This window comes from Pagrus pagrus (assembly GCF_965226575.1).
Source record: "Pagrus pagrus genome assembly, chromosome: 13".
In the NCBI taxonomy this organism is placed as follows: domain Eukaryota; kingdom Metazoa; phylum Chordata; class Actinopteri; order Spariformes; family Sparidae; genus Pagrus; species Pagrus pagrus.
In genome coordinates this window covers 11,230,402-11,257,854 of record NC_140197.1, presented here as the reverse complement: position 1 = coordinate 11,257,854, position 27,453 = coordinate 11,230,402, and the positions used below count along the sequence as shown (strand labels likewise).

General features: G+C 39.3%; 1 protein-coding gene across 7 annotated transcripts in view; it reads left to right on the top strand.

Annotated features, from left to right (window-relative positions):
* mei1 (meiotic double-stranded break formation protein 1) overlaps positions 1–27,453 on the top strand; it is a 54,953-nt gene that overhangs the window by 18,122 nt on the left and 9,378 nt on the right. For 3 of the 7 annotated variants that reach the window (XM_084372324.1, XM_084372323.1, XM_084372326.1), the window contains exons 12-28: positions 245–379; positions 801–915; positions 2,009–2,100; positions 2,439–2,586; positions 3,043–3,154; positions 4,977–5,037; positions 5,778–5,875; positions 9,656–9,836; positions 11,324–11,474; positions 12,707–12,892; positions 13,068–13,226; positions 13,887–14,076; positions 20,723–20,839; positions 21,652–21,762; positions 23,335–23,513; positions 23,836–23,920; positions 25,521–25,705. In XM_084372324.1, coding sequence (XP_084228450.1) covers positions 245–379; positions 801–915; positions 2,009–2,100; positions 2,439–2,586; positions 3,043–3,154; positions 4,977–5,037; positions 5,778–5,875; positions 9,656–9,836; positions 11,324–11,474; positions 12,707–12,892; positions 13,068–13,226; positions 13,887–14,076; positions 20,723–20,839; positions 21,652–21,762; positions 23,335–23,513; positions 23,836–23,920; positions 25,521–25,705 — 2,305 coding nt within the window. Of the gene's footprint in view, positions 1–244; positions 380–800; positions 916–2,008; positions 2,101–2,438; positions 2,587–3,042; positions 3,155–4,976; positions 5,038–5,777; positions 5,876–9,655; positions 9,837–11,323; positions 11,475–12,706; positions 12,893–13,067; positions 13,227–13,886; positions 14,077–20,722; positions 20,840–21,651; positions 21,763–23,334; positions 23,514–23,835; positions 23,921–25,520; positions 25,706–27,453 lie in introns of those variants that run through there. The other 4 variants (XR_014623985.1, XM_084372327.1, XM_084372325.1 and 1 more) reach the window with 3 other exon arrangements.

The window sequence follows — 27,453 nt, the reverse complement described above, 5'->3', positions numbered from 1 at the left end:
CTCTGTCCTTTTGGCATAGTTCTCACTGACTCGTCTATGATATACACAGTACGTCTTTTAACTGTCTTCAGCTTTCATTATTTGCTTACAACAATGATTCCAGTAGACTTTATCAAATATGTCTTTTTCTCTGTCTTGTCTAGGATGTCCTCATTTTGCCGCTCAGCAATAATGCTCACAATTGCACTTATTTAATTGTGAGAGAATGCTCTGTAATTTGCTCTGAGTTTGTGTCTGTTTACAGGCAGCCCCCTAGCGTGCGTCTGTTCCCTAGTGCTCCAGGGTTTGTGGCAGTTTCAGAGGCCGTAGTAGCTGGAATATCCTGCTCCTGCCTGCTGGCAGCCACACAGGCTGCCCAAGCTGCCACCGCCCTGTTCAGGTATACACAAACACAAATGCTGTAAATAAGTAAATACAGTAAGTCACATATTGTCAAGGACACTTGGGCAGTCATATCTTGAGGATTCTTAGGTTTCTCTTGTGATTGAGGTATAAGGCTTACTCAAGTCAGTTACTCACAGAATGAATTAATTTATTGTACATGCACATGTACAATACATACAACCCGGATGTATATGCATGTACGCCAGGTAAATGTCACAGGTAAATAGAAAACACACACAAAGATTAACTTGTTGATAAATTGATGTATGTGTTTTATCCAGAAATGCACTGCTACAGCCTGTCTCTTCCCTTCATCCTCTCTCCTTCTCCACCCACTTAAAACATTCACACAGTGTTGTATAATTTAATGTCACTGCTTCCCTTGTCTAAACTGCGCCACTCTTTAAATTGTCTAGGCTGAACCACCAGTCCAGACCAGTCCAGTACAGGGAGATTGAGGGATTGATAGAGGCCATCACTAAAAGATTGTCTGAGCTGCCTTTACCCCCTCCTGCTCATTGTCGAAGCTCTGTGAGTCTATTATTAAGATACACAATTCGAGAAGTGTTGGTGTAGAGACCTGTCTGTGCTGTTTGTCTGTTTCTATTGTGGTGAGTCTCCAGAGAGTGTTTTCTGTGACTTGTCAGTTCCATTAGAAACACACTGACATATCTGCCTCTGATGCTGTCTAGCATCACGTCACAGACTACATATGTGATTGACATATTCGATCAAGAGGAACTCATTCTCCCATGAAGGAATGAATGCCTCTTTTTCTGTTGTTTTGTGTCATAGCTGTCCCTCACTGCTGCTTTCTGTTTGAGACAGAACATCTGAATCCTGTCCGAAAACTGGAGCATGGCACATGTACCAGAGACAATGATGTGACTGTTATTGAGATATGGCTAGTTGACATGCATTCATGTTCCTAGTTAAACAGTACATTTATTTCACTGCTGAAGCTCAATACATATACAAGATTCAAATTTGTCTTTATACCAGCTGTCAGTTTGAACTTTGACTTAAGAAGAGCTTTAAATTTTTTCTTGGTGGCGGTCTTAGGAAAAGTTCACACGTATATAAGAAATTCAGTCTCTATTTATTCACCCATATGCTAATGGAAAGTCGGATGAAGTCTCATAGTCCACAAAACATTTCTGCAGCTTCACAGCAAAACAGCATTGCAGCATTCTCCTTAACAACTGAAGTGAAGATTCCATCTTAAATAATGTCTTTTCAAATCAATCTGGGATCTCAGGGCTTCAGGAGACAAGCCAGATACCAAACAAACTTTATGGACTTTATTTTCACAAATCATTTTTTCCGTTTTTTGGGGTTGTTTATCACTCTTTGAAGTGCCCAGCTACTTCAGTTGTTAAGGAGAATGCTGCAACGCTGTTTTGCTATAAAGCTCCAGAAAGTGATTTCACCAGATGTCAATTGGCATTGGGGTGAGTAGATAATAACTGAAATGAATTTTTGGATTAACTATTTCTTCAGTGGATGTTTCACTGTTTTCTATAAATCTGTTTGGATGATGTGCTTTGATAAGTTGATCATTTTCTTTGTCTCTTGCTCCTCTTCTATTCTCTTTTCTCTCTCCATCTCTCTCTTGGTTTTCCAGGGCAGTCTGAAGAGGTCTGACCGCAGCAGTCAGGCTTCTAAGTCTGAAGGATATTTGCTCCAGGCCCTCATCTGTTTTCAGGCTGCCTGCAGGTCAGCGCATTGTCACTGGACTCACCAAGTGTTCAGTCCTCTTGTATTTTCATTGTTTGATGATCAATTCTACCCTTAAAAATATCCATCTTAACTAATTTTAGCTTATGTCTTATTAAATGGAGTCTAATATGTGACATGCCAAATATGACTATTGTGCAGTCCTTGAAATTAATATTTCAGCACACCAGCAGACTTGTTTTAATTGAAGTCTAGATGAGGGAGCTTCATAAAATCCCTGGTATGAATGTGTATCTGCATTTATTGTGTGTCGGTTCTTAATGCCATTTCTGTGAGTTTGTAAGTGGATGTGTTTGCATTTTTTGTGTGTGTCTTAGGTTGGCTGAGGAGTGTGCATCAGAGCCTCTTCTGAAAGAGAACACATTCACAGCTCCATCCAAACACAGCCAGGCTCATGACTCACTGGAGTCTCTGTGTCAATGTCTTCTGCGCTGCTGTGACTCCATCTGGATACCCACCGTCATTGTGAGAGCTGGGAGCAAACACACACACACACACACACACACACACACACACACACACACACACACACATGCACACATCTGGTTCATTATCTATGTAATTTTAAACTTCTGTCTCTCTTGTAACAAACACTTGAGAAAATGATTCAGCAATTCGTTGCATCTCTTTTCTAGGTCACAATGACTGATGTGCTGTCTGGCGGTTCCTCTAAATGACTGTCGTAATAAGCACAGCCACAACACCTTTGTTGTCACTAGTTTTTTGTACACAAAGACATTTGAGCCTTGATCGATCTGTGATATATACTATTTCTAAAGTTGGTTCTATTTAAGGTGAAAAGCAATTATACAATAATGGTCATTTGTCTGTGATTTCCTTTGTGTGTGTGTGTGTGTGTGTGTGTGTGTGTGTGTGTGTGTGTGTGTGTGTGTGTGTGCGTGCGTGTGTGCGCGCTTGTAGAGGATATGTGAGCATGCACCCAATGCTCAGATACTGCAGTACTTTTACTCCATCCTATCTGCCCAGTTCACCCTCCTTCCATCTCTGATGCCTGTCTTTGCAAATAAGCTAGGTGAGTTGTATAAAACAGCACGTGTCCCTTGATTTAATTTGATTTTATTAGCATACATTTTATATTCTAGTTTCATGGCAGTAAACTGGCGGTGTGTGTTTTCTCTTGTGTGCACTTGCACGTTGCCGGGTTGAGAATGGCGATCCTGATGTTGGCACTCTATGAATATTCTGCCTTAACTGATCAGTTTTGACTGATGCAGTAGCGGACAAATCTTCTCTAAGTTAACTGGAATGCAGACAGGCTGACTGTCCCTGCAATATTATAGAGAAGGGTGTATGAGAAAGATACACAACACTAATAACATAGAAATATTATAATAATATACCATTTTTGTATTTCAGTATAATATTTTAGAAATATAACATCGATGTGATATGTGCAATATTATAAAGTATGTTAATCTCACTATAAAATCGCTCCAGATTAGTTTTAAGTTCTGACATAGATATTATGGGAATAGGCTGTGTGTTTTTACACGTAGCTGTTGTTTTTATGCACTTCTGAATTTCAATTCTGTTAATAAGCTCCCTAATGAAATAATATGCCAAGACTTTATAGTCGACTTATTCTACGATGATGGACCAAGTGTTTATCTGCACATTTCTGCATTTCTGTTTCTGTTGAACTGAAATTAAAGATAAAGTTCTGTGTAGCTGTGATGAGATTTGTGAGATCAGTAACTGAGATTCAAGGACTGGCCACACAGCTCATGTTTTTAAATTAGACCCACCTTTAAGTCATCTTATTGCCGGCTTCGCACGCTTCAACGCTGTTCCTGCTGGCAACATATAGCACCAGTCCATACTGCCATGAACTGAAGGACACTGATGACATTCTACTCACGCATATGTCTAAAGAAGCCTGCTGTTTTGATACTGATTTGCCAATTACTTACCTTGCTAACAATGCTTTTTATTTCAAGCTTTAAATGTCTAACTAAATTAAATCAACACAAACAGAGGAATTTTAACTCTAGAGCTCACTTCCCAGTTAAAGAGCAATTTCATTTAATTATCCCTTAACAGATTGTATTTTCCTCTGCACCACTCAACATTTCTGTTTCTGTAGTTAGGTAATGTTTTTTAAAATAAAAATCCATAATGTATGCAGTTAAAAATCATGCCAGAAACAGCAGTGCTGACAGTTGATTATTCTGCTCTCATCAAAGATAAGGCTAAATGCTTGAATGTTGACTTGATGAAATTTCATATTACTGTAGGGCAAAACTCAACAATCTGTCCAGAGCTGGCAGTCAACATGATGAGCCTCAATTATTGACAGGAAACATACTGCCTTGGGCATCTATCCACATTACAAAGAAACTTTAGGCAATACAATTTTCTGCGGATATGGCTGAGCAGTACTTTGGCATAGGCCCATAAGAGAGTAAGTTAGTAGCTTTATGAAATTAATACTTCCCTCTAATAAGTGAGGACTGGTGTCTCTCACTCCAGCCAAGGCATTAAATACAGCTTTACGATATAGCTTTTTTTCCCCCTTATAACTAAAATAGGACTGTCCCATTACAGTACTTGCACTGTGGATCAGGGGGGAATGTAGCTTGAAAGCTAATGTGAGATTAAAATATGAAGGTTGGGGATCATGAACCGAGACTGCATCATGTAGCTGGTGTCTAGCATAATGATGACAGGTGTCTCTCCTCCTCTCTGCTATCATGTTTTCTGTGATGTACTGTGTAACTTTTGTTTTGAAAGGTAATTATATAGATAGCATATGTATTATCATCCTTCTCCTCTCCCTCATTTCATGCTCTCTCATCCTTTCTTTTATTCTGCTCTCCACCTTCTCTGCCCTCCAGCGTCCTCTGGTTTCTACAGGCTGGCTCTGGAGCACAAAGGGCTCCTCTGTGCAGGAAACAGGTACTGTACAGTGTAACCTGAGGGCACACACACACACACACACATTGATATACACAGCAATTAACAAAGCACTGCTGTCTAAAAAGTGTAGCGGTGTGTGTGTGTGTGTGTGGCTCAGAAAGTTGAATTCTTATGATCATTACCTGTTGGAGCACATTGAACAGTGACACATAATATGACTGAGGCATCTGTCATTTCTAAGTCACTCTGTCTACATTTTAAGCCAGTTTTCTCATCAGTGTGTCTGTCTCAGAGCAACAGATCTGCAGCTCCAAAGTCCACTGTGTGTTTGCATGTTTGTGTGTGTGTGTGTGTGTGTGTGTGTGTGTGTCTGTCTGTCTGTGCGTGTGTTTAGATGTTTCTGTTTTGTGTATATAAGCATATGCCCTTTTTTTTGGTGTATATGTGTCTGTGTGTGCTTTTGTGTGTTAGTATGGTCATAAATGCGGTTGACTCTGTAGGCTTTAGGCCCCCCTGCTCTGAGCTGTAATGAAACTGAACTGTGCCGTGCCTGTGTTTCATATTTGAAAAGACGAAGTCAAGTCACATCCTGTCTTTTGTCTCACAGTTCATACTTAACTGTTTTGGCCATGCATAGAAATGTATGTTGGCTCTGTTCGCCTCATTCTTTCTTTATTTCTGCTGCTTTCCTCCTTTGTTTAGTGACTATCTTTTCTTTGCATTCATTTTTATTCTTGCTGACACTTGTGTGTTTTTCCTTCCATTACCAATTCTTTCAGGAACCCAAACCTGAATGCATCTGCCTGTGGTTTTCTGCAGAAACTCAGTATGTGTCTGCTCCCCCAGTCAGACCCTGCTTTCGGCACCTATCAGCATGGTATGCAAATGCACGCACACACGCAGAGCTCCATGCAGCACAAGTAAAAACCCTGTTGTTTCTGTCAGCTGCCAGGCAATTATGTCATGCTGCTAGTTATCTGAGACATCTCTGAGACAACTGAACTGAACTGAACTGAACAACTCAAGTGTTGGATAGAACTGTTCAACACTTGAGTTGTTTGTTTTGTGTAAAGGTCAGGTCAGGTCAAATTTTTGTTTTTTGATGGCTAAATATAAATGTTTAATACAAATATTACTGTGTCCATTGAAAAGTGACCATCTTAATCCCTGTCAACACCTGTGAATACCTACGGAGACATATTGACTTGACTGAATCTCTTATAAAATAATCACTGGTCAGTGATATTTAATATTTTGGCATTGGGATTTGTATTATTAAGAAATACATTTCCAGGGGAATTTAAGATTATTGCACTTAGAATTGTTCACCTGGGAATATTAAATGGATAGATCAAGGTAATATTATGACAAACAAAATCAAGTTACTTTACATGATATTTATTTGGCCTTTCTGAATGAAGCAAACAAAATTGAGAGCTTATGTTGGATTTTTTTTTTTTTTCGAATCACTGGCATAAACTGACAAAAGTATAGTACACTTAAAACAGAAATATAATGACTTTTCACTTGTTGCTTGCTCCCTCTCTTTTTTCTTGTTATGTTGACTTTAAACATCAATAACATTAAGGCAATATTATGTAGAAATTAGCACTTTGTGTGATTTGGTGAGTCCAACACCACTGTCGTACTGTAAATACAAATCCCAGGTCTGTAACAATTTTTCAGACATAATCCAGGTGCATAAGTAGGTGTAGAAAGCCATGATTTTATTCTAGGTAAAGGTGCATTTAATTTTGTCACTTGTTGTTACCATTTCCAAGGAAACACCAGGTGGTATGTCAGAGAATGAGGAAGAAAATCTGTGAAAATGAAGCGAATGCGAATAAAGCTTTAATTTATCACCTCATCCGTGAACATGTCATGTCAGAGAGATTTTCATCGACAATAGTGGCTGTTTAACAATGAAAACAACAACTCCCATTATCCCACACTGCTTCACAATGTCATCAAACTATGTATGTCTCTTGTTTTTATTGTTTAAATTGAGAGACCCCCAGTGGCAGAAATGCCATACTGTGCAAATAGTTAAGTTAACCCAAGTATGACTCACCGGATGTTGACGTGGGCATAAGCCTGCCATTGGCCACCAATTGCAGTTGGCATTCTCCTCCCTTCAGCTATCTGCTTTTCAGTGTTTTTAAAATGCTCAACATGACGGAAACAACGACAACAACCTCCGAGTAACATCCACGCTGAACAGTACGAACGTAAACAAGCAACCAGTTCTTACCCTTTGTTTTGTAGGGATTAAGCTCTTTTAATGCCAGGGCTCACCTCCCTACGTGCAAGTGTTCCACCCAGACAGGACTTTGTGTTGCCCAAGATGCGCTGATGACGCCACTTCAGAAAAATGTTTGCAATGTCACTACATAAGAGCTCTTCCTTATTGTGCAGAATGAAAGGAATGGACCTAGATGTGTGCAATGTTTAATATATGAAATGGCCGTGAATTACCTTGTGCGAAAAAGCTGATGCAAAGTCTCTTAAATGTCAGTGGACATTGTGACAACACATTTTGTCCAATTAAGGAGCACTGCTTCTGTTTGTGTCAGACTGTGACAGTGCATGTTATTAAAAAAAGTCAAATAAAACATAAACATTTTGTTGGAAACTGCAGTTGTTCCCAGGAGACGTGATGTGAGTAAAATATTTCTTTGAGGTAATGAGATGTAAGAGTTGTATGAGTAAGTGTGTTGGTGTGTGTTCATTTGTTTATGTGTGTTTGTGGCTGTGAATAATGAGTTCTTTGGAGCTAGACTTCTGTTTGTTCCCCTTTCTGTCTGTCAACATCTTCCTCCCTTTCATCCCCCTTATCTGTTTCATTTTCAGCCTCTTACTTTCTGTAATTATTTGTTGTTGAATGTTACCAGTCTGTTTTATGAAAGATATTTTTTTTGTTCAAAAAGTTATTTTAAAGCTATATCATTATCTTTATTTTAAACCAGAACATATTTTGCTGTTTTTCCCCACCATCTTGTTCTGCACATACTGCAAGTTTTTTTGATAGAAATACTCTCTGATAAAATATCAAACTGTATCATTTATACTTTTCTATAGCTGACACCAAGATGAATGTTAAAGAGAATTTGTCCATCCTTTTGTTTTCTGTTGATTAAAAACCAGATCAGGAGGCGACGTGTCACTGGAGCCTGTTATGTGGGTCTGTTTCTTGTCTTTCTCCCATCTGTTGTTTCCCCTCTCATCTTTTTCATCTGTCTGTCCTTCGCTGTGTTCCTCTCTGGTCCTTTAAGTCCTTATGAGACATCCCTCTATTCTTCTTCCTGCCTCTCTTCTCGACCAGTTTCCCAGAGGTGACCCTCTCCTCATTTTCTTCTGATTTCCGAACAATGCCATTTATTTGTCATTCTTTCTCCACAGCATCCCCTCTAGACCACAGTGCTATCTATCTGCAGCCACCTCCTCCTTTGATTCCTGTTTATATTTATCTCTCCTCCAATTTCTGTAGTTCTTCAACTCCCATTCCTCACTTTTCATTCCTCTCTGGCTGATTGGTAGTCTCCCTACAGACCTCGCTATGGCTTTACAGCCTCTGTATAGTCATGCATCAGTGACCCCTATCGCTGTCTGCTGTCACCATGTGCCTTCTTTAACATCCTTTTCTTTGCTCTGCCCCTACTTTACTGAGATTCCCTCATAAACTGCATATGGTGTTGTTTCCTTCCTCGCTCCTCGATTGAAGGTAAAAGTAACCTCTTTTCAACAAAACCTGCAAGAGGCTTTTTTGCAAAGCACAAGCTTCTCTATTCAGCACCATGTTTCAGTGACCCTCTTTTCTATTTCCCCTTTCTTTCTATGGCGTTCCGTTCTTTATAAGCTACATCTCATTTTCCTCTCCCTTTCACTGTCTTCCCTAAAGACAAGCCAGAAATGGAGAGAGTGTAGATAGTCTTACTGCTTTAGCTGTTTCAGAAAAAAAACTCAATTCCCTACTGTGCTTCACACCTCCCCTCCCATTAGTCTCTTTGTCCCTCTCTTACCATTTAATGCATTATTGTTTATTTACATGCATGATTTTATTTTGCCCCCATCTGAGTCTTCACTCAGATGGGGGCAAAATAACCTTGCCGTTTCACTTTCGTTCTGCCGGTTCCCTTTCAAACACAGCGTCATTATACGTGCTTTTTTCATCTCGTCTTTCTATTCTATGGGGACCTCATTTATGAAAAGAAATCCTCTTTAACTTTGCTATATTACATAATACAACTTTTCACATAATGTTATAAAAATTAAATTTAACCACCAGTGACATCGAAAGCTTGGCTAATGATGGATATTGACTTTATGTTTGGCTACAAGATCTGAAAAGTGTGAAATCAGTATAATCTCGCTTAGTTTTGGCTCCATATGATTGTTTTTTCATTAACTTCAGCTTGACTGGCTTGAGTAGTAAACACCAAGTTGGTAACAAATGCGTCTTTATAAATAAGGCCCCAGGGCCTCTTCTGCTGCATTTTAATTTATTTTATACATTATGTGCTTCATCCATATCATATCATTTCATTGTTCTCACTCTCAGCCTCTCTCTTTACCGTTCACCAGTTCCTTTTTCTGGCATTGATTATTAAACACATTGTTTTCCTTATGTTTTTTGTATATTCCTTTGCTCTTCCCCCAGATGTGAAGGAGGTGGAGAACCTTCTCCTATACAACCTTCCCTCGCTGTGTCATCGTCTGTCAGACTGGCCCTCTCTGCTGTGTGACACTCTGGGGCTCCAGCTGTGTGAGTATAAAGGACCAAGGGCCACTCAGTACTGCCTGCTGATCATGCTACACCTTGCCCTGCAGCAAGGAGACAGGTAATGCACTGGGTGCACGCACACACACACACACGCACGCACGCACGCACACACACACACACACACACACACACACACACACACACACACAGACACACACACACAGAGTCCGTTCCGGCTAACTGACAACAAAGAATGGCATCAAGCAACAAAAGACACATTTCGTACATGCAAACATGCACAAATCACTCAGGGAATGTTTAAAAATGGAGAAAAGCATTTGGTTGGCAAACATTTATTCTGATTTTAAAATTGAGTGCTGAAAATGTCTCATGTTCTGAGCTGTTATTTTGGTGGACATGGAATCAACCAATAAATATTTCAGCATCAGTAGAAAGCAATTTGCTGATATAAACTCTAGGCACTTGTGCGGGGTACTATTGCAAAGTGTTTTTGTAAGCAGAGAGAGCATTTTGTGATCCAGAATGCTTTGTTCTCCCATAGCATCGTCCATTTGAACTCCAAAAATTGTATTTGATTTTTAAAGTAACCATTATTGTTGATTTTACCCAGCTGAAATTTAACAACTTCACAAAGCACCACTTTGCTGTAATGCAGCCCTTGAGGGAGGAAAAAAAACATTTGAGCTATATCACAGTATTGAAATAACCAAATTTCTAAAATATCAATATATTACTCAGCTCTACCAAGAAATCAGCTGGTTTTACGTGATACTGTAGGTCTCTCCCAGCCCCAGCAGCACCACTGTGGCCAATCGGGGGTGGGTTTAAGTACATATTTTATTACCTCAGAGATACGTAGGCTTCTTTGGAAAGTTTAATCTGTCCTTCTGTGGAACTTCGGCTATGTATTACCCCCCCACCCCCAGGGAAGGGGATGAAAGCCTCTCTCTGCCACGGTGTGGTCTCATCAAGATTAATGGGAGCTGTGGCCAGAGATTTACATAGCGTGGGAGGGCTGTGTGTGTGTGTGTGTAGAGTATCTATCTTATCATGGATAGGATCTGTGAGTATGTGTGTGTTTGTGTGTATTGATATACATTCTTACGACTGTGTTTGTATATGTGTGTATTGTTTTGCATGAGAAAGAGAGATTGCAAGTTTATGACATCAACATGGCCCTGGAGCACTTTGTCTGCTTTGCACACGCGGTTTGTGTGTTTGTCTGCTTTATTAATGTCTCACTGAACGTGTCTGCTGCGGTGTGTCTGACATTCACACTTCAGTGTGCAGCTCTTTTATTCTAAATAACATAATGTACGTAATATATTATAATACTTTTCCATTTTTTTATTCTTTATCTGTGCCTCTTGACTTGCAACACTTGCTTTTTGTCTTTCTATATATTTCCTCTACTTACTATTTATTGTTATGCACCACACACTATTCCTCGTATGTGAAAACCCACTTGGCAATAGATCTGATTCTGCTAAGTGTGTCTGTAATTGTATACATTCAAATGTAAATGTTTAGCCACATCTCTGTGTACTTTTAATTAATCTTGTCATTATTGTGCATGTGAGCCAGGCTCCTCCCAGACCAGGCAGTGTTCTCCAGTGTGGTGTGGCTGTTGCATTCAGTGCAGGAGCAGGGCGGCTGTTCCCTGCCTCACTCTGTGCTCCGCTCTGCCCTCTACCTGCTGGCAATGACTCAGGACAAGAGCCCTGACCTAGAAGGGGTAACTCTGATCAGTTCACTGAACAGAAACCCAAACACACACTGTAACTTACACAGAAGAACACCCACAGACCCAGTGATTCTTACATTTTTATATTATACTGACTAAAGTCATAATCTCATGGACCATAAGATTGTCAATTGTCTGTTTGCATTGAGACTTATACAATTCTCTATGGAGGCTTACTGTCCTCTGCTGCGCTGATATGTTTCACCCCCAGGAGTGACATGTCCTTATTCTAGCTAAAATATGTGATCAGATCTCAATTTTTCAAGCTTTGTCATACACTGAAGACAAATTGAGACACAGGAATGTTCACTAATACCTACAGAACTGCACAACCCACTGCAGCATTTGTACATTGATTTTGCTGCATGTTGTCCCCTCTCTTTTCAAACCCCCAAACACACACTGTAACTTACACATGTAGTACAGTAGATATACAGCATCAAAGTGTAGTTGAAGAACTGTTTTTTATGCTTTTCGGTAAACCTTCAGATCTTGTAGACATTACCATTTTTAAAGGTTTGCCTTATTTAAGAATTTGTTATTGTTTTACCTTCCATTCCTTTGCACTGCTAACCAAAATGATATATTTTATATTGAGGCAAGTCGTCTGCTTCAGTTTTAGATATTCTATTTTATTTTCTATTTAATGAGTCAACCTAGCATTGCCAATAATGTGAAAAAATTCTCATATGCAACATTAAAGTGTCAAGATTTATTCAAGATGAAGGAGTTCAACATGAAGTTCTTCCTGTGATCAGAGAAAGGGAACAGCATGTACTGGAGCCGGAGTACTGCACAGTTTAATATGGCAACTATTAATGTGTAGGCCAAGGAATCCTCAGAATCATAGCTTGACAGCTCATATTCATCTTTTGATATAAAATCTATATTCTGTTGATGATTTACAGAAAGAGTATAAATTATATCTCACCCTTTTTCTAAAGCTGCACAGAACTAATAACATTTCCCAAAAAATGTATTTATTTTATTTCAAAGAACATTGCCATCAAAACTTTGTCCTGCAGCTTCTCTGAATGTACTTAATAGTTCAAACTTTATGTTGACAGAGAATATAAAAAAAGCAATAGCTTGCAGGAGACTTCCTGCTGTGACTGGGGGCTCTGCTTTTGTAGGGTCTAAATTAAGTGTGATATTTTTATTCTAAAGAAAATGCAAATGCTCATTTTAAGTTTTTTCAATTGTTCTTTACCAACCTTCTTAAGGGTCCTTTTAATTGTATCAGCAAGGCACTCTCCTCCTGCCAAAGCTTCTCTTCCCTCTACTTTCACCATCCTGCACTCCTCCACTTCATCTGTCGCTATCCAGAGCTTGCAGAGAAATTTGGTGCCCTGGTCTTGGAACTTTGGTTGGCCAAGCCAGCACAACACACAGATGCAGAGCAGACCATGGTAAGCTGATCATTTCACTACTATCTTAGACTCACATGTTTATGTCAAATAATTTTTACTGATTTGATTGAACATTGTTTCACTTCAATATGTTTCACTGATTGATTTCACTGCAACACAGTAATAGTATAAATTAGAGTCTCTCTCATAAATTATATTGAATATTGTTTAATAGGTGGTTGCATCTCATTCCCGGGTGCAGGAAGACATACATGAAAAGGGAGAGAAGAGAGAAAGCTGTGCAGACGAGAGGGAGGACCAGGAGCCAGACACAGAAACTATGGAGCTATTGACTCTGATAGAGAAATACCCAGCTGTCATACTGACCCTCCTGGTGAGAACCAGAGACCCCAGTCACAAGCCTCCATTTAAGAAGTTAGCCATATTTAAGCAATCCAACTGTATTTACTATATGCAGCCCTTTTCAAACAAATCAAATGCAATTCATAGTGCTTGATAAGTGATTGACAAAGAGATTTTGATTAAGAGAGTAATTCCCCTCTGCTGTCTTATTCAACAAAAGTTAACTGAGTTATAAATAAAAAACAACAACAGTGAAAATAGAATAATAAAAAAAGTTAAGCACAAATCCTAAAACCATGTAATTCTAAAACACTACATAAGACCAGTCTGAATAAATGGATTTTTAGTTTACGCTTTAAAAATACCAATATTGTTAACTCCTCGCTGACACCTTTCCAATGGCTTGGAGCCTAATGGCTAAAGCAGCATCAAATGGTTTTGTTCTGGTTTGTGGAACAGCTGAAAAGGAAGAAACCAGAGGACCCGAGTCCTTATTGAAGTAGAGATACTTTAAATGCAGGCTGATTGGATTGTCTCACTCCCAAGTAGAACTATTTTTTAAGCCTGAAATAATAATGAGACTTAACCTGCCTTGAGTATCTGAATGGCTTTAATGTGCTAGGACAATGCTGGTACGAAAATATATTGTAAATGATTTTTTCTTCAAGCTTCTGTGTCTGTTTGACTTCAGGACATGGTTTGCACCAGAGAGGCTCCCCTGGCAGGGCGAGCACTGGAGGTGCTGGAAGTTCTCTTGCGTAGTCAAAGAGACTATGAGGCTGATTTATGTACCAATCTTAGACCAGCCCTGCTCCAGGCATTACAGAGGTTCAGTATGGAGAACATGGGCCACGGGTTTGGACAGGAACACACTGCACAAGGTAAGAGACGAACAGATGCAAAGGAACAAAGTATATAGGTTGATGGGAGTATGATACAAATACCTGTTGCATCCCCTAAAAAACAACTTTCTGGCTCGGGTTCACGGAAATTGAGGAGATGTACAATAATCAAAGTACACTGTAATGTTACAATTTAAGAATTTGAAAATTTCAAAATCAGTCAGGTAATATCTTTATTAGGGGAGCTTCATGAAAACTGTAACAGCGGTTTTGATTTACAGTTCTGCTAGCAATTCATTGGAAATGCAGCAATGAATCACACAACATAAATGGTTTATGACAGCTTTGTGCACCTGCAGCACAGTGATGAAGCAGTAATGGATTCTCTCATTTGAAATTAATTTGCTCAATCAGGGAGGTTTTAATATATCATGTGAGATGCCAACTTTTGTTAACAGAATATTCTTTAAGATGATTGCACACTGAACCACACCCTCCCTATTGTTGGAGCTGATCACATCAGATATCATATTACAAATGCATGCACACATAAATACACAATCACACAGAAGCACACCCACAGACCCAGTGATTCTTATATTCTTATATTATACTGACTAAAGTAATAATCTCATGGACCATAAGATTGTCAATTGTCTGTTTGCATTGAGACTTATACAATTCTCTATGGAGGCTTACTGTCCTCTGCTGCGCTGATATGTTTCACCCCCAGGAGTGACATGTCCTTATTCTACCTAAAATATGTGATCAGCTCTCAATTTTTCAAGCTTTGTCATACACTGAAGACAAATTGAGACACAGGAATGTTCACTAATACCTACAGAACTACACAACCCACCGCAGCATTTGTACATTGATTTTGCTGCATGTTGTCCCCTCTCTCTCTCTCTCTTTTGTTTATGTAAGCTTTTAATGAAATTGTGTCTTCCTTGCTAGAAGTTTTTACACATAATACACACATAGATACAAACACATACAAACACACACTCACATTTACATACACACACAGGTATACCCCGTGGGCTCCTACATCATGAGATGTAAGAGAACAAATGCACCATGACAGCCTTTTTTTCTATCCTCACAGGAAACACTGAAAGAGTTACTTAATTAAATTTTAGCTTTATAAACAGACAGCAGCAGCCACTCCTGGGCTTTGTGGTCTCAGATCTCAAATGCCGTACCACAACAATTTCTTGAGACCAAGACACTAAAAGGAAACAATTTACAGAAGCTCACATTTCTAAAGATTTTTGTGGAGACTAGATATATAAACGGTTACATTTTTTATAATGTATTAAGACATACAAGCCTGTTTGTCTTAATACAATTTCGTATAAACTTCTGACAAGTTATAAGAAATATAAATATTCAGTGCCAAGTCTTGCAAACTAGATCATTTTCATAGTTCGGATCTGTGTTCCGAGCAGTTCGATGGCAGGTGAAAAGATGAGGCTGAGGACACAGGAAGTACGACTTGCCTGTCTACACTCATTCCAGCAGCAGAAAAATGCTGGAAATAAAGAAAACATTGAAAATTTTCACTAAAATTAGTTTAATTAGAATACCAAAGCTATACATGTACAATGCTTCAAAATGAGAAATTGCTAGTTAGTGTGTTCAAATGTGTGTTTGTGTTTGTCTGTGTCAACCTCTCAGTTTTCTAATTTGCATATTGAAACTCAGATTATTGGTCTGAATTGTTTAAAATCCTCCCAAATTTTAAAATGAATACATTCTCAATTCTATTAACGTGATTTAAGTAGGCCAACAAATTATTTAGGACATTTAAACAAAGATAGCAATGACAATCTAACAAGTGCTATTCACAGCAGTAAAACATAAGTAATGTGCATGGTTTAATAGCTCCATTTGGCACGGCGCTCATTTACAACATAATGGAAAGCACTTACTTTAATTATTCTCACATGTTAAATCATTTGAAAAAAATACCTGCATCAATTTATGTTTGTTGGGCATTCCCCCTGCAAGCATTTTCTCTCTGATGGTTCACACAACAGCTCAAATTGCATTTACTTCATTTTAAAGGCAGAATCAAAGGGGGACTGATTGCGGACACATTAAGAGACATTGGAGTTCTTCACATATACAGTAATAAATAGTTGTTCATTCACTACAAATGTTTGAATTTTTATGTTTTCTGTGTCAAATATCAAATAATGCAAAAATGGCTCCAAAACAAAATATCATTGTCTTACTCACAACACATGAGAGGTCACATTTGATTCAACTTGTACTTTGCCTCAAGAACAGTTCACTGGTCACAGGGTAAGAAAGCTTGACACTTCATCCAGAAAACCTACAATATAACAGTAGCACATTATGGCTACTGAATACGTAGTAAATGTGGTATGTGGTGGTACTATTTCTTATAACTGTCCTGCCAGGAAAACTAAGTTTTGACTGAAGTGTAATCACAAACTCTCTCCTAGAACTTGGTTGTTTTTGAATTGGATTGAAATCGCAAAACAGTTCCCAGAACACTGTCGTTTCTGATTAATGTTGGAAGGGAAGGACCATTAATCCTCTGTTAAAACGGTCCTCCCAATATCCTTCGTGAGTACAGACAGTGGGGGGAAAAAATGGAGGATATAGAATTGATTTATTTTCAAGGGACAGTAGTATCTGTGTGCATAAGGTTGCTATCATAAGCAGGATGTGTATGCTTATATATATTTCAGACAGGGAAACTCTGTTTCTGGTTTGTGTCAGCTTTGTCTCAATAGTATTAGTCTCAAATGTTATTCATATAGCACAAACTGAGCAAAGACACTGGTAGATTAAATCAAACATTGACTTCAGTTGCAACCTATTGTGTTCACTTGTTAATCTATAATATTTGTTAGATTATTTCATATTAGAGACAGTATACATGTAGATATGCAGAACAGCTCTGCATCTTGTTTACTTTTAGCTACAAAATCTTTTGAATTGACAATTATTTTATCAAAAGAAGATTACAGTTTATTACAGTTTCCACTGAATCATTGATATTACATTGATAGCTAAAGCAATTTGCTAAAATAATGCAGTATGATCATGTCACAATAATAAAAGTTCACTGAAAGTACATGAATGGTGATGTTAAAGTGACGAGGAACTTGTGTTGATTCTAGCGGCCGTTTTTGACAAAAGCGGTACGACATCAGTGCCTGCCGTTGTGTAGATCTTTGCTAATGTGTGTGGGCGGCGCGTGCATTTGTTATGGAAGTGAGTGACAGAGAGACCGCAGGATGGATCTAAATGAGGTAATGTATTTATATGTGATTTGGACCCAAGCACAGGCATTAATAATAACTATAAAATAAAATAGTCTTTTCGCTGATGGTCTAGTTTGCTGTTACAGGTCATTAATATCATCAGCGGAATCACAAGACTGTTTCATAAACACTTAAAGGTTCCTCGTACATGTAGTCACTTTAATTACTGCTTATTGAAAAGGAATTTGAAGGGGATGAGGATGAAAAGTTGACAGAACTTGTAAAAGTGGACATTTTAAACACTGCCTGATCTGTATCTGAAGTAAGGCTGGACAATATATCAATATTTTATCGTTATCATGATATGAGACTGTATTGTCTTAGCTTTTTGATATTGCTATATTGTGATCAGGTTAGTGTTGTCCTTATGTGGCTTTAAAGGCTGCATTATAGTAAAATGATGTCATTTTCTGAACTTACCAGCCTGTTCTACTCTGCTCTGCTCTAGTACTTGTCTTTACCTACGTAGTCATTATAGCCACATTACTGATGATAATTTATAAAAAATCTCATCATGTTACTATTTTGTGAAAGTACCAATAGTCATTTCTACAACTGTTGAAGTATTGATATCAAGGTGTTTGATCATAAAGATTATGATATTTGATTTTGTCACCCAGTCTTAGAAAATTTTAAGATATTGAGATATATATTGTGTATAGCAATATAGCCTAAAGATATTTCAATATTATTTTAAGGCCATATTGCCCAGTCATTATGTGAAGAGGCTCTAAATGCAGAGAAGAAATCTGTTTCCCTGATTTAACTTTGAATTTTGGTTGGATTCTTTAAAAATCAATGTTGTCTTGTTTGAATACGATGGTTGGTGATGAACACAGGTTAGGATGGAAGTGAAAGGTTGAATTCCCAGACATACAGTTCATTACCTTCATGCTTATTTGGTGCTGTAATGCTTTTAGTAGAGGTGTCTGCCAGATGGTGTTATTATGACTGTTTACCTGACCAGGTTAATGAGCCCAGCTGAAGGGCACAACACCAGTGTGCCAGCTGGAGATTCAGAAACTGTTGCTGTGGTTAGCCTCTGCCTGCTTTCTGCACATCCCAGGCCCTATGGGGATTTCAGACCGTTAACTCTGCACGTGTTACAGTTCAGCCCTCTATAATTTGCATTAATATATACTTTACATTAGCTTCTAATGTGCCGGCATCCTCTAAGGGGAGAGATGTTAATGTAATTCAGTGTAGGGGTGGAAGAGGTATGAATGCCTGCTCTGCATGAATTTACTCTCCTTCCAGTTAGAATCCTCCTGCTCTGTCTTCTTTTACCTCCCTCTCTTCACATTCCTCTTTCTCTCAATTTGATTCGATTCCCTAAACTTTATTTATTCATAAAACTTTATTTGAAGACTCTGTCTAGGACATGGGTGGGGTCCAATAGGATGGAGTGGGATTTGCGGAGCATTTCCCAATCATGCAGTGAGACCAGAGATCAGAAGGGTTGGCCTATGATGTTGGAGCAGCTGTTCACTGTACTTGGGAGGTGCTTCTTGAGAGGGGGACCAGCAAATGAATGAGAATGTTATTATTAGGGATGAGGGGGTACACCATTATCTGTATCTGTATCTCTTCAATCAACTAATATAACCTGAATCTGTATATGTACTTTTTAAACCGTAAGTTGGTGTTGCCTGGAAGTTGTTAACTGAAGCCTGAAATAGATATTGGTTGATCAAAAGTTACTATTTTTATTAGAAAACTATATTCAGAACAGCCTCAGAATTGAGCTTCAGATCAATCTATCTATTTAAAGAGCTTGTTTTTTATAAACTTTAATAAATAAAATTCAGTCAGCTATCAAATGAGGATTTTCCTTCATCGGGAGAACCAATATTGACACATTTTACTTGGATGATACTTCGGCTCATAGGGCTGGGAAATATCTTGATATTATATCGTTATTGTGAAGTGACACTATGTATCGTCTTAGATTTTGGTATCCTGAGATGCCATAAGTGTTTGATAATTTTCCTGCTTCTAAAGGCTGCATTATAGTAAAGTGATGTAATTTTCTGAACTTGCCAGACTGTTGTACTTGTCCTTATAATTACCTTTACCCACTTAATCATTATATTATTACTGATGATTCTTTATCCAAAATCTCATTGCATTAATATTTTGTGAGAGCACCAGTAATCATCCCTACAATATTGTCACAATATTGATATCGAGGTATTTGGTAAAAAATTGTTGTGATATTTGTTTTTGTCACCCAGTCCTTGCATTCGTGAAGTGCTTTTCAGGAGATTTTAAAATATCGAGATATATATCAGGTATTGCAATATATCCTAAAAATACTGCCATATTATTTTAAGGCCATATGGCTCTGCTCTACGTACTAATACACCATCTGTGCCAGATACTTGTTTCAGCCAAGTACTCACTATTTCTGTTAACTCCAAACAAGTTTCGCTTCCACAAGAAATTATGACGCTGTTGGCACCTGTTGATGATCATCTCTGTGTTGGCTTCAAAACACAGTTTGTCACTGATGACAGTGCCCAGGTGTTGGTACTGGTGTACAGGTTCAACTGGTTCCCCATGAATTATGGTTGCAGTCCTCCCCACTCCATGCTTGGGGAAGTCCACAAACCTCTCAGTGGTGACATTCTACTCCAAACAAGAGCTGTCATACCATCATTCCACAAACCTACTAAGGACGGGCCCGTGCATCGTCTGCTAACTCTACCTGATGACGATTAGAATGGAGGCTTCTACAGTCTGAACGGCAGGCGGGAGAGGACACAGGGAGCCAGTTAATGTGTGCCAGGGGCCAGAGAGCCTTTTGTTGACCAGCACCTTCTATGTTTTTAGAGTGAGGAAGTCCATGAGCCACAGAATTAGCTGGCGGTCCAGATGATCTGTTTCTTTCACCTCTAACCCATATTTGGATTCAGACCTACAGTATTGTTATTTAAAGAGTGCATAATCATTTGTAATATTCAGAGTAAGATCTGCTTACCTCTTCTTATTACCTTTTTTTGATGACAACTGTGCTAAAGCCACCCCTTGTTACTAAACCAGAACTTCATAGTCCACAAGTCGCTGCAAGATAATCTCACTTGTTTAAGATATTCCTTATCACTGTTTGAAAAGTGTCAGTTTGAACATTGCCCTCAATTTTGGCTTTGCTGAAAACTTCTCTGGGAATATCAGGTTACTGACTAATGAGTCTCTTACCTGCACCACTCCCTCATCTTTCTCGCTCCGACTCTTGCACACTGTGGTCTCAGATTCAGTACTATGCTCCCTCATAGCACGTTCACTGTTTTCATATTTATATATACATACATCTGTCTGCCACTTTTGCCTCTTTTTCACATTTCTGTTTACAGTCATACTTTGCTATCTTCCTCTTTGTTTAGCGGTGAACTCGCTTCCTCTGGTGCTGAGGCTGCTTTGTGTGACGCAGGCCAGTGACCCCTCTTCATCTTCCCACTACAGTAAGATGGACGGAGTCCACTTCAAGCTGCTCTACCATGGTGAGGCCAAGAGGAGCTGCTGGCAGGTCATACTCAGCCTAACTCTCCTCTCCACAGCACTCACCTAGTACCATACACAGCTCATATACATTGTTAACTAAATGCAGTCAAACAAATGCCCCACATTAGAGGCAAATTCAATAAAATGCAAGCTACATTACACATACAAACATTTTCACACAGGCACTTACATGCTACATTACAGGCACATAATCATCTAAAGACATATCTTTCTATTCAACACATGATCCGCTATTGTGCTTCTTATCTCACCTCACTCCTCCTTCAACTTATCTCTCACTAAGTGGAGGCCTCGCTCATCTTGATTGAATATTATCATCAACAGACCTACTCAGATGAATGCTCGCTGCTGATCTGCAGATGAAAATGCTGTTCAGAAATGTACTAGACATGTCTGGCTAATTATAAATCTAAAAAAGCATATTATGATTAGAGTCACATTTGCTTTTCTTTTTGCCCTGATGTCAACACCCCTCCCTCCCTCTGTGACTCATCCCTCTGTACCACTTAGTGGAACATCATTCTGTGATGGTAGTTACTTTTTCCAGCACCTCATTTTTGACATTTCCATTGGCAGATTGGATTAATCCAATCTTTACTGACTGATGGGAGACACTATGTGACAGGCTGTAAATGGAGAAGCCCATCATGTTACCTTGTATCTGTCATATTGTGTCTCCCTGGAATTAAATGTTTATCAAATGCGTTTAAGAGCACTGCAGTTAAGAAAAGAATATATCCATCAGATTTGAAGGTGTATGTGTTTGAATGTGTGTGCATGTGTGTGTCAGTGAGTAATATAGCAGGGAGGTTGAAGCCTACCAACACAGGGAGCCTGCTACCTGCCCTCAGCTACCTGTCATGCTGCCTGAGTCTGTCTCCCGCACAATGCACTGACAGAGGTTAGACACACTTTCTTCCTGTCTCTCTTACTCTCTGTTGTTCTATCTCCATGTGTGTGTTTTACTCTCACCCTCTCCCTACATTTTATCTTTCACACTCTACCTCGACCTTGACAAAAATAACACCCACTTCACATCTTAACATAATGGTGCATGCAGCTGCAGCTCAGTCCCTCACATTGTCTTATACACCTGTACATATATAGCTATGCTGTTAAGTCTGAAAGCTTCTCACACATTTGCGCGACAAGCACTCGGGTTTTTGTTGTCACCTTGCCCAACTGTAATATTTGTCATGAAAGAAAGTTTCACACACACAGACAGACACTCGAAATGTCAGAAGGGGGTACATGATCAGTTTATTTCTCTTATTGCAGACAGTAGCAAAATAATAAGAAAGATGGGGTCTGTAAGGTTTTATATAGCAAATAAAGATAAATAAAATAAAAACATAAAATGTGTATTCTACCATTAATATGCATCATACTTACTTCTTCCACATTTTGTCCCATATAATTTACAGTTACAGTCAGCTGCAATCAACAGGCAGCATCAGGACATGTTACACTGCCTCTTACCAAAGACATAATTTATTTGACATGACATATTGATTGACATTGATGTTATTACAAGCTAAGTAATTAACCTGACATGAAAAAGAAAATCAGTAGAGGTCAGCAATGAGTTGGTTTGTGGTTAATAAGGTCAAGCTGTTGGCCGGAGACCAGGGATATCATTGGGCAGCAAAGCTAATTATGCACATAGCATTTCTTTACTGCTTCTCTGCAGCCTACCTACATTCACCATCTGCTTCTTCATCACTAATGGTGAATCTACTGATGTAAATTACTTCAGTGAAGACAGGAATAGTAACACATTCCTCTCATCTCAAAGCAAAAACTAGGATATTATATCTTCAAATTATATGTAACTGTCACCAACAGAAACAGCTGGTAATGTTTTCGTTCAATGTCAGTCTTTGTGTGTAGTTGAGGTCAAAATTAAGGTTCGGTTTTAAGAGGGACATGGTCCGACCCATGAGTACTGAGTACTAATATCATAATGTACTCAAATATTACAGTACTCTTGGGTTGGAACGTCAGCATGTTGACAGGTGTGATCCCATTGGGAGATAGCGTCTTGTTATAGTTTTTATAGCACTTACAATTGGCCTGGTTGGCTGCTTGTGTACTGCATATAACCCCAATGCTATGCAAATCGTTCCGCCTTGTATCTTTTAATTTTTGTTGATGCAACAACCCTATTTTCCCATTGAATATTGTATAGCGTGTGTGTGTATGCACGCGCTTGTGTGCACGTATGCCTGAATATGTAATAAGTTAATCAGTTTATCTGTTGTATTGCTTATAAATTCCTCTCAGGTGGCGCAGAGAAGTAAAGTATGAATGTGTGTTTGTACAATTCCTTGGTTGGTGCCTGCAGCACGTCTCCCTGCAGTCATCCAGACCAACTGCTGTTCAGATACACATACACATACACACGCACACACACAGTGACATACACATGCAGATCTCTTCAAAGTGTGATGACATAGTGCCTTCTCCTCCCCAGCTGTCTCCATGCTGCTCTCCAACAGTGGACTGATGGACCAGCTGCAGACAGCCCTCTCCTCTTCCTCCTCCCCTACTCCATCCCTCTCTCCATCAGCCTGTCCTCCTCCAGCCCTGCTGTGCTGCAGCCATCTACTCCTGTCCTCTCTCATTACCTTGCAGCGCGTTCACTCTGCTCAGGTACACACTACAGCTCAACTTCGCTCTTATCACAACTTCAGGATAGAACTTTACACAGTGAATTCCAAGACACAGAACATACAGTAAAATGGAGCAGAGATTAAATGTGGGTAGAGAATACAAAATACCAATTGGCTTTCCTTTCATAGATATCACAGCCAGGCTGTGATATAAGACAATGCACTTTCTTCTCAGCTCTCTGCTCACACTGTAGGGATAATACATTCTTACTTGCAATGAGATTTTGGTTCTAATCTTGTTATTCTTCTGACTCTCCCCCCTCTCCCTCGTTGTTTCTCACTCTCTTACTCCATTATTTTAGGTCCATAGGAGCATTAGTTGGAGTCTGGACAGAGCTGTGCAGCAACTCCTTGTTCAGAAAAGAAACACAGACAGTCTCTTGCTGGGTAACAAACACGCAGTTTTATTTGATGTTTCTGTCCTTGCACAAAGCAGATACCAAAACAATTCATCAGCAATGTAAGCGATATGCTCAAAGCAAGTGTGTGTAGCCTAAGAACTTTGAAAATTATTTTCTAGTATCTTTCATGTATGTCTTTATGCAAACCCATTTTTTTCTGGCCTCCCAGTTTAGTGTATTGTCTTAAACACACAGTATGTATTTTCTTCCACTAGGTGTCTCTCAACCAAAACAAAACAAAAGACATAAGTAGTGTGGGATTATGGAAGTTGTTGTTAAACAACCATTGCTGATGAAAATCTATTTGACACGTTCCTTCTTCCTGCTCTTCCTTCCTCACTCTCTGACTCTTTCCAGGAAAGCGACAGGCAACCAAATGAAATTTGAAACACGCCCTTACTGTGAATCCACAAAAAGGTCTTTTCGATTTCAGGCATTTTTATGCAGAAATCCTATAATTGTATGTTATTATATGTTTTATCTCCTCTCAGCTTAATCCCATCTGTCATTGTGTGCGACCGTGCTTTACACTGTCCAATGCGATTACAGACACAGACACACGAGGGTGTGTAAAACCAAAATACATCAAAAGATGTATTTGGAAAGCCTCAGGCACCCCTTATTATTGCAGCAACCATCCATTTACTGTGGAAACCTCACGACAGACTAATGAGGTTCACTCCCTGTTCGGTAAATGCCTGCACAGGTAAGGTCACTGCTAGTCAATGTTTTATCATCAGTGGAGGTAACCAAACTCCGGGCACGTATTTCACACACTTTCATTACATTAAGTGGCAGACATCCCGCTGCACCACTCGGAGACAGATCATCCCTGCCGCTGCTGTGTCTCTGTCTGTCAGCTGGATAAGTGGCCTGTCAGGGTTGCTGTGATGTATCGGCTCGCTCCCTCTGTTCCCCTATCTCTCTCTCTACAGTCCTTCACTCACTCAGCCTCCTCTCTGTCTTTCTGTCTTTTTTTCTCCCTTTCGCTTCCCACTCTACCCTTCTTTTTCCATCTAACCATCTCTCCCCTCTCTTCCCTCTCTTCTGCTGCCACTAATTGAGTCCTTCCTCCCTCAGAGAGCTCTAATCTCAGTGTACATGGCATAAGTGCAAATCAAATGTCTGGCTGCTCTCAGTTTGGCTCCCACTGTGTTTTAGTAATCATTTTGGTCGTGTCTCTCTTTTTATCTCCATCACTACTTTGGTCCCTCAGCCTCACTGACCTTCCCTAAACCCTATTTCTCACTGCCTTACACTTGGCACTGACATCTTTAACTTCTTGCTGTCCCTTTCTGTCACATATCAATTCAAAATTGCCTTCAATTCTGTGAAGTGTTACTCCTCCTATCCTCTGCACTTCTATTCCCTCTGCTACCTGCTTTACCATCTTTTTATATTTCAAAGCTCAACTTTCCCCTCTATACGCGAACTCACTTTTTTCTGTTCTACCTTGCACCTTTTTCCCTTATGGCCTTGCCCTCCACATTTTCTCACTCTCTCTTCTTCTTACTGCTCTCCTGTGTGTTTTGGCATCCCATCTACTCCTAACTCCTTTGGTTTCTCTCTCGTTTTTCTCTTTTCAGTTAGCTTTCTGAGGTTGCTGCAGGCTGTACTCGATGTTGACCTTATATCAGCAGTGGTGTGTGTGAGCAGTGGTCCTGGCTTGGTCGGGCCCAGACCCCTGGGGGTCGAAGACGGCGCTTTGTATCCACTCGGTTTCAGAGGGGCCCAGTGCCTCTCAACTGCTCTCGCTGGACTTCTTTTGCAGGTTTCACTACATGGGGGGATTGATGCGTGTGTGTGTGTCTGTGTCTGTGTGTGTGTGTGTGTGTGTGTGTGTGTGTGTGTGTGTGTGTGTGTGTCTTGTCATGATTCATATACTGATATCAGATGTCCATTTTAAGCAGTTAAGCAGTCAGAGTTTAATATAAATAATGAAAATCAATAAAATAATAATCAATATAAATAACAAAGTATACAGAAATGTTGATTTAGACTATACAAAACAAAAAGGTTTAGTCTATCATCAAAGAGAGACCAATGCTGATATGATGAATCCTCCTCTCTCATGCTTTATTTTCACTCCAGCCTTCATTCTGTAGCCGAGTTAACATGAAGACCTTCGAAATCTTAGCAGCATGACTTTGAAGCTACCTTTCACAAACAAGGTTGTGTAGAAAATGAGATTTCAATTGATGTAGCAGCTGGCATAATGCAACGGCACACATATCCAGGGCAATCTCAGATGTCTCCAAGATGCTATTACATGTAGCTAGCGTATGGAGGTTGCTAATGACAAAAGAGGCAGACTAGTGTCCCCCCAGTATTCACTTAACAATAAATGGGTGAAGCACTTCTTCTCCTGGGTGACAACCAGCCCAGAGCAAGAAGCAACATGGTACAAAATATGAGTAATCCAGTGCACATACAAAGGCAGTAGAGAGACCCATCATCAAAGAGATTATAAAGCATCTTTTCTGTCACACGGCTGCTGTTCACTGAGCTACTATATTTGTTGATACTTACACAGACCTTTGATTTTACACTCTTCTGAACCTGGTAATTCTTTAGGATCAAAGCAGTGCTACTGCACACAATACACAGGCACTATTGCACATAAATATGAATTACTAAAATGCTCTATCACACAATCCAGTGTATCGGCAGGTACATTTACTACCATCAGTTAATGGACAATCTGAACAATGACACAATAAGAAGTCCTACTTTTCTGTATGACTGGAGCTAAGATATTGTGAATCAGTGTATCACGAGGCTTGCAGAAGTTAGGAGTAGCTCCAGTATGAGTGATATATTTTTGACTGTCATATCTTTACTGTAGCACGTAATGAGAAAATTCTGTTACAAGATAAGCTGATGAAGAATAAACAATAGGACTTAATTCAAACCCTAACAAATACCAAAAGGTTTAACATTAAACTATTGAATCTGGGGTTCAAGCAGTTAGAGTGCAAGCAAATATCAAACTTGTAAAAGAGCCACATACATTTTTTCTTACAATCCTCGTGAAGATCACTCTGTCCTTGTCTTGGCCCATTGAGTTTGTATTTAGATATATGCAGTTGTATTCAAGATGAATTGTAACTACGCACATTGATGTTTAAAACTGTCAGTTGCATTAGGTAGTCTTCTATTCTACTAGTGTTGGTTTTACTCTGATGAGAATAAGCAACTTGACAAAAGGTCATCGAACCTGCATATACTCAGAGGTCATCCAGATGGGTTATAGCTTAATGAGCATCATTAAAACCTTACTGCCAAGACAAATGTGTTAAGGACAGAAAAAACATCCACTGATATCTTTAACTATCAGTGTGCTGTCACTGTTACCACCACCGGTGGCTGGGAAGCCTTATGTATTTGAATGGGTTAAGCAAATAACCTGGAAAAAGCTCCTGCTAATGAGGTGTAATGCCACTGGGCTCATTTTGATGCTCATTTGCATGCAAAATGCAGCTCTTCCAGTGCACTGGCCATTACTAAACCTTTTGGTTA